Here is an 8,315-nt window from a genome sequence, read left to right as displayed (position 1 = left end):
AAGATCAAATGCTTCTTTGATAAGGTCATTTGCTTGGAAAGTTCGCTAAATATATGCAATCGACCCGGAGAAGCATTCACGTGTTTCACACTCTCACGAACATTGTGAATAATGTCTTTAATTTCCGATAAACCATCTTGAACCAACAAATTGAGAATGTGTGCACAACACCGCACATGGAATAACTTCCCCCCAACAACAAGCTTTTTCTGAAAGTTCATAATTTCCATCAACTTTGTAGCTACCACATCATTAGTTGTAGTATTGTCAACCGTCAAAGTAGCAACCTTTGTCTCAATATTCCACTCTTTTAAACACTTAAAGAGGGAATCATATATACATAGTCCAGAATAAGGTGGTGGTACATCAATAAAACTCGATATGCATTTGTTAAGCTTGAAATCGGAATCTACAAAATGACAAGTAACAACCATATAATGAATATTTTGCACCGACGTCTACATATCAGTTGTTATACTCACACGATTGACAGCGCTTAGCATTTTCTTGATTCTTTTTTTGCCTATTTCATAACTAGCAACACAATCTTGCTTAGCCGATGCACGTGAAATCTTGTTAAACCCGGGGTTAGCTTCCTTCATAACCAYATTAAATAGTTCATACTCAACAAAATTAAATGGCAACTCATGAACCATAATCATAAGAGAAACAACCTCTCTAATCCTACTATTGTCAAATTTCCAGTTTTGGATCATAGAAGAATCTAATTTCCCCGGCACAACCTTTAACTTTAACTGACCTGGATGAATGGTGTTGACGGCTTTTAACTTTGGGCAATCAGTAATATGCCTATGCAATGGTGTGGTGGTTCCATCTTTAAGTTTCTTTATCTTCTCACCATAATGGATGCACTCACAAACTTCAGTTCCAGTAGCCAACTTCACCAAGCGAAAATGTTCCCAAACTCCTGAAGTCTTCTTTCTTTTCCTTTTAGCATATGGAGTAGATTCTTCATTGTTGACTATGTTGGTCTTTTCTATACCACCATCAACGGCTGCTACAACGTCGTCTCCATCATTCGATCCGATAACAACCATTTCGGGAGTACTTTCCATTCTTGATGTGTTTGCACTTGATTCAATTTCCGTTGATTCAAGTTCTTGAGGCGATTGCATCCGATCTAAATATAAATCATCATGAAAGAAATATGGACCGCTACAGGAGACATCCGACATCTACAAAATGCAAAAAAACATTTTAAATAAAAATGAGTTTTAGCCAGCAAATAAAAAGCAAATGAAAACGCAGCAGGGCTTCATGTTCCAAGAGGATGAGAACGACAACTCACATGAAACATAAAAAATAAAAAGCAAATGAAAATTGGTTTAAGATATATAATTTTGTATATTACTAGCTCTGATCGGCGCAAAAAAGCAAGAAAATAAGTAGGGGCCTAGCAGTTTTTCTACTATTCCTTCCTTCTAAATCTATAGTTGTACATATGTGGCTATGGTACTTGTACATATATAATGATATGTTGTCTTCTAATGTAACCAAGTTCTAATATTCCTTCCTTCTAATATATGATCACTTGATTTAACAGTTACCACTCATTTACAAATCTAACATTTATGAAAACAAAGTTCTTCCATTTTCTTTTTCGTGCCTACCATGCTTCTTCCACCAATAGCAGCTGATCCATTGAACAATTAAGCCATAACATTTATATCCTGTTCACTGTGAAATGTTTCTCGTTAAGAGCCTAAACGAATACCAAAGAAGAGATGGCTACATACGGTTACATACCAAAGAACAGCAATACTAGAAACGAATACCTCTCGTATCAACTCAAGTTACCGAAACGAATACCAAAGAAGAGATGGCTACATACGGTTACATACCATTACCGAAGAGGCGAAGAAGAGATGGCTACATACGGTTACATACCTAGTATAGCTTCACGATTGGCGATTGATCTACAGGCTACAGCACGGTTTAACTCGCTTCTGCCCTAATCGACGACCACACTCCACACGGACCACACCCCTTCGCTTCTCGCTTATCCCCTTCGCTTCTGCCCTAATCGACCACAGTCCACACCAACAAAACCCTACAAAAAGCCCCAATATTAAAAAGCCTAAACTCTTTTAAAAGCCCAACAAATAAAAATGTTTTAAAATTTAAATTCAAACTAAATAAATAAAAATTATATATTAAAATTAATAAATAAACGAACATAAACGAACATAAACGAACGAACGTTAACGAACATAAATGAACGCACGTTCACGAACATAAATGAACGAACAAGACTCTTGTTCATGTTCGTTCGTTTAACTAAACGAACAAAAAAAATTGTTCATGTTCGTTCATTTATTAAATAAACGAACATAAACGAACTTCCCGCCGAACGGTTCACGAACGGTTCGCTGAACGTTCGGTTCGTTTACAGCCCTATTGATAGCAAGACCTCCTTTTAATCCTCCTTTTCACCCCGAGCTTTCCTGCAGCAAGCAGTGTGCAATTGCCTCCACCGTCACCCTTGATGCAACTACTGATATTTTCTCCGCCCCCATCAATGGGAATTCCATCGATGCCTATCCCATCAATTCTCATACCTACAAATACTTCTTTCCCAATGTGTGATAACAGGTTAAATCGGTTATAAAAGTTCAGGTTGTTTTTTATTATTGATGGTAAGTTAATGGGGTTATTTTGGTAATATGCTTATATCATTTTAAAAGTCCCACCGCCTCATTTGTTTATATGGTTATATGATGAGATATATTAATTATCTCATGAGGGTTTGTTAAAAGTTGATGAAAAATTTATGTGTGTATGTTTTGGTGCTGGAGTAAATAGAAACCAAAAATGGGAAGAAGTAGAAGTCAAATTCTGTGATTCTTAATTGAATTCGTTGTTGTTCATCTTCATATAAGCATTTATGTGTGATTCTATAAGGTGAATTTATTTTACAAACTTTCATCTTATTGTTGGATTGGAACCATAGGGTTCATTATGTGGGGAAGTTATAAAAACTGTTTTTATGCTATGTTTAGCATAATTTTGGTATTTTGATATGTTTGTATCAAATGATTGGAATAAGGGTGACATGATCTTTAGAGGTGTATTTTGAGATAAAGGTGTCATATCAAGGAGAGGTGTACCAGGATAAGGGTGGCATAATCAACCGTATGTAAAAAACTGGTTTTTGATCATGTTGTTAACTGTTGTCGCATCCTTATGATGCGATGAGTTTGAGTTATCGCATTTGTGTGATGCGATGACTTGAGTTTTGCATCCTATTGATGCGATGAATGGCTTTTATCGCATCCTTGTGATGCGAGGAGTATGTGTTGTCGCATCCTTGTGATGCAACAAGATTAACTTATCGCATCCTATTGATGCAACAAGTTGAGTTTATCACACCAATGTGATGCGATGAGAGGGGATCCTCGCACCAGTGTGTTGCGAGGAAATGAGGCTGTCTCATCCATGTGATGCGAGAAATTTATGATTTTACCTATATGATGCGATGGGTTTTATCATAATGCAATAAATGAGTTATTTGGATATTTGTTGCTATAATTGGATAATGTCTCATCCTTTTGATGCGACAAAAAATGTTTGTTTTATTAAAATGTTGCTTATTTGTCATTGATATAAATATGAGTGTATAAAAGTGTTTTGGTATAATAGCAAACAAATGGATTTCTCACTAGACTTCACGGTCTAACTCTCATTTGTATTTTGAAATGTGCATTACAAACCAGGCACAACCGGATGATAAGGGGAAAGAAAATTTGCGAAGAATTTATAAATGTTAGCATGGGATGTTGGGTTAATGTGTTATCTTTTGTATTTGAATATTTATTATGTATACAAGTTTTGTATAGGGTTTTTGTGGAAAATTTTGTAGCTACTGTTGTATGTAGCATTGTGTAGATATTAGGACGGAATGTGTAAAGTTGTATTTCTTGATATATGAAAATATATGTTTATATGTAAATGTGATTTTGAGGTGTTACACAATGTCATCATTCCGAATGACTTCAGCAATCCCTATAACAAATATTCATGTATCCGGTGATGATATAGAATCAACCATGCGACCGAACCCCCATATAACATTAGGTCTTACGACCCAAAGTTTGGGCATCATTCCTCCCCAATATCGATCTTAATGGTGGCTAATGGCATTGGTCACGACAATCCTGTCGTGCTACGTTTAAAACAATTAGAAGAACAAAATGAGAAGATGTTGTCGTTGTTGTCAAAATTTCTAGGATCACTTGTTCCCGTTGATGTAGAATCACCCACAGGATTCCAAGCATCACCTTTTGCTGACCCAATTGCGTTGGTCAACGTACCTAAGATATATAGTATCCCTACTTTTACTCCAAAATATTTAGGGATGAGATATTTGAATGAGCAGATCACTTAATATAAGCATATGATGTGGACGACATCAATCGCTCATCATTTCCAAGAAGTATGCCTGTGCAAAAACGTAGCGACATTCTCTGGAAACGCTCTACAATGGTTGATCAACTTAAAACCAAAGTCGAACAATTCATTTGCCGAGTTGGACAACCAGTTTTTTCAACAATTCATTGTCGCAAGATGGAGAAGCAAACTAGCGAATTGTACTATGTCATGCAGAAAAGTGGGGAGTCGGTGCGAAATTACTTCAATCGTATCAATTCTGAAATGATAGGAATTCACATTTTTGACATCCAGACGATAATTGAAGCTTATAAACGTGGCATAGACAACATTTCAGAATTATACTCGGATCTAACCAAATATCCTTCTAAGACTTTTAAAGACATTCGAGCTAGGACGTTGGCTCATATCACTACAACAAAAAAGGCTTTATAGGACACTCATTAGTGTCCTAATAAGGTAGTTAATAGGACTTTTAAGTTTATTGGACAAAAAATGTGTATGTCTCGTCTAAAGGTGTTGTATTAGGTTAATAGGATGAATTTGAGTGTCCTAAAAAACTCTAGGATTATGATACAAAACCCATAGTCTTATAAAATGGTTTAAGTAACACTAAAAGTGTCCTAATAAACTATAATATAGGACACTTTATGTTTTCACAAAATTTTTGCATTTAGAAACAAATATGGGCGTCCCAAAAAATGTTTTTATAAGACGAAATTCAATGTCCCAAAAAATGTTTTTATGAAACAAATTTTAGTGTCCTATAAAATGAACTAAGTAATACTAAAAAAGTGTCCTAATAGGTTATAATAATTAATACTACAAGAGTCCTAAATGACTATAATGCGAGACGCATCATCCAATTATAAACTCCTACTGTAATATTACATTTAGAAGCATATACGAGAGTGATTCGATAGAACAAAATTCGAAGTTGTACAAGCATTTATATGAGTATCAAGTATCAACTACCAAGCTATGTAACGAAAAAGAATAACGCAAATACAAAMTCTTTTTGTGCCCTAGAGATATCAATCTCCGTCATGCACAACCTACAAWTWAAAAACAGATATATGAGCTTAAAGTTATATAATAAAAAAAATTRTACACTTTATCAAAGATTAACATACCAYAGTGAAAGGACAAGGCCATGCGATTGTTGCTCCAATAGCRTCTTCAATTGTAATAAACAATYCATATGGCCTAACCAAACGTTCCCTCCTTCTTATAGCAACCAAAACATGTACCTCACACCAATTCGGACCAATCTCCTCGCCACCAACCAATTCATCTGGATCTAAGCTCTTAACACGTCCTCTTGCCACAATTTCCATGGAATTTATGATGCTCTTAAGATGAACAACATCCCCAACCTACAAAAACATGATTGAAAAACAAGATTCTAAGATTCTAAGATTTTAATAAAAAAAAGCACGGGAACACTTGAAGTACACTTGATTTTATTAAGTTTTAGAAAGACACGTACCTTTAGAGGTTGAAGTTCGGTGGTAGCTTGACGATTTATTGATGTCATGGGAACACTTGAAGTACTAGAAATATTTTCRTTTGACCCTCGCATCTCTAATACCATAGTTTTCAGCTCAGCTACTTCATTGCTAACATCTTTATATGCTCTTTTCCACAACGTGTTCTCCCTATAACAGGCAGAGCGACTTGGCAAGACACCCCATATATCTGAACCTCTAACACCTAGCCCATACATGCGAGCGCTGCCATGTTTGTCTTTTCCCATCACTTTCGAGAATACATCATTAGGCCCCGGCTCATCAAGTGAGCCTTCGGGAAGTTGAAAGTTAAGGTCTAGCATTTGTTCCTATAGTCAAATAAATTATCACTAACAAATATGATAAAACTTGTGAAAACTAGTCTATAGTTCAAGTAAAACTTGCATATGTAATTGACAAATTATAAATATAACATACAATAGCATTTGCAGCTTCGACATTTTTGGCAATGCCGTCTTTAGAAAAACATGCAACAAACAACTCCATTCGACTAGGTTCACGTCCTGACAAAGATTCCTGTAACAACCCAGATATATATTTAGGTAAATACATATGCATATTACATCAACTACATTACCTTTAGTTCTTCACAAACTCGAGCATAACTTTTTTTCCCTGTAATTTGCATCATCTTCTTATATCCACTACTAGTCTTATTTCTTTCACTGATTTTCTGAAAATGACATATAAGGCTATAAGCTAGAAGTGGATAAATTATATATCTATGAAAACAAGCAAATTCACAAAAAAGTTTTCTAATAGACAAATGTAAAAAAAAAATATAACAGATGTTGAAACAAATAAAAAGTTTTCTAATAGATAAATTAATGGTGCTATATCCTATGGTTGCTGCTTAGACTTCTATATACTACATGTGAACATGTCCTATCCACTATAAGCGTAACTGCTTTTTTGTATATTCTTTGCATATATCAGTTTATGCAGCATTAGTCTTTGTTATATAGTACTGCAAAATCTTTTTTAGGTTGGAACAAATAAAAACATAGTAAAACTAGGGCAACAGAAACAAAGAAATGAACTAATAATTCAAGTAACACTTGGTAATCTAATGCATATGTTCAAATAGTAACTATTGAATTACATAGTATGTTGTCGCACAACAGGATATGCAGTTGAAACAGAATATTGAGCTTTAAGCTTTAGTTTTGATTAAGTCTGCAGTAAGTACGTACCTTTTCGCTCACAGTGTATTTTATTTCTTTGTCCAAGAAGCCAATCAGTTGCTATTTCTAATCAAAGATCCACATAAACATAATCAATGCTAAAAAATAATTTTAGGTTTGCAACAGAAAAAAGCTTTCCATTGTTATTCTAAACATTGTTGTGGGGTGTATCTTCTTGTTACTTGATGGTGGATTCCGTTCTCTTTCAAGAATCCTATGAAATAAACAGAGTTGTATTCTCCACCCCCATCTGATCTAAGTGTTTTGATCAGATTACCACTCTGCTTTTCTACATAAGCTTTGAAGTTTTTGAAGTAGTCAAAAACTTCAGATTTTTCTTTTAAGAAGTACACCCATAACTTTCTTGTAAAATCATCAATAAAGGTTAGAATATACCTGTTTTCTTCATGGGTCCACAAATATCAGAATGGATAAGTTCAAGTGATTTTGAGGCTCTCCATGCTCCTTCTTGAGGAAATGACTCTTTTGCTTGCTTTCCAATCATGCAGTTTTCACAGATTTCATCTATCTTGCTTATAACAGGTATTCCTTTTACTAAATTGTGCATCTGCATGTAGCTTAGGTACCCAAGGTTGATGTGACCGAATCTGTGATGCCATAATAGAGAATTTTGTTTTATGGATGAATGGAAGGAGAACAAACTGTCCCCTTTAACAAATTAAGCAGCCCTGACTACTAACCACCAATAACTACTGTAACATTCAACTGAAACCAATTCTAGCTTAATATTTAACAAATTAAGCAGCCCTGAGTACTCTAACTAGTGGGAGGATGCTTAGCACCTACACAGCCTCTTAAGGGGCCTCAGGTGGGGAGTTTTAGGACATTGACCATAGCGTAACTGCTTTTTTGTAAAGGAATATTAAAACCATATAATTTTCATATCTCTTTACTACTCCAAACATACCACCAGGTAATGATCAAGAATATTAAAACCATATAATTTTCATCATAAACTATTGGCCAATGTTGCTATACTCCCAACAACCATATTTATATTGATGGCAATAAACTATTGGCCAATGTTGCTATACTCCCAACAACCRTGTAAACAATTTACTGTGCACACAACCATGTAACTGTTTCTATATCTATATACATGTGACTGTTTCTATATCTATCATGGCTACTGTATTGATCCATAAGTTTGAACCATACAGTCTACTATCATGGC

At 35.0% G+C, this 8,315-nt stretch overlaps 1 protein-coding gene across 1 annotated transcript; it reads right to left on the bottom strand.

The window, feature by feature from the left end:
* Nucleotides 1-5,441: 5,441 nt before the first annotated feature.
* LOC112524907 lies at nt 5,442-7,694 on the bottom strand. The gene is made up of 7 exons (XM_025134850.1): nt 7,517-7,694; nt 7,130-7,186; nt 6,514-6,635; nt 6,354-6,452; nt 5,897-6,244; nt 5,541-5,783; nt 5,442-5,462 (listed from the first exon to the last, which is right to left on the bottom strand). The coding sequence occupies exons 1-7, from the start codon at nt 7,692-7,694 to the stop codon at nt 5,442-5,444; spliced, it is 1,068 nt and encodes a 355-aa protein (XP_024990618.1).
* Nucleotides 7,695-8,315: the final 621 nt, after the last annotated feature.

This window comes from Cynara cardunculus (assembly GCF_001531365.2).
Source record: "Cynara cardunculus var. scolymus isolate 2C chromosome LG 13, CcrdV1, whole genome shotgun sequence".
NCBI classification, from domain to species: Eukaryota; Viridiplantae; Streptophyta; class Magnoliopsida; order Asterales; family Asteraceae; genus Cynara; species Cynara cardunculus.
This window is presented reverse-complemented; position numbering and strand designations above follow the sequence as displayed.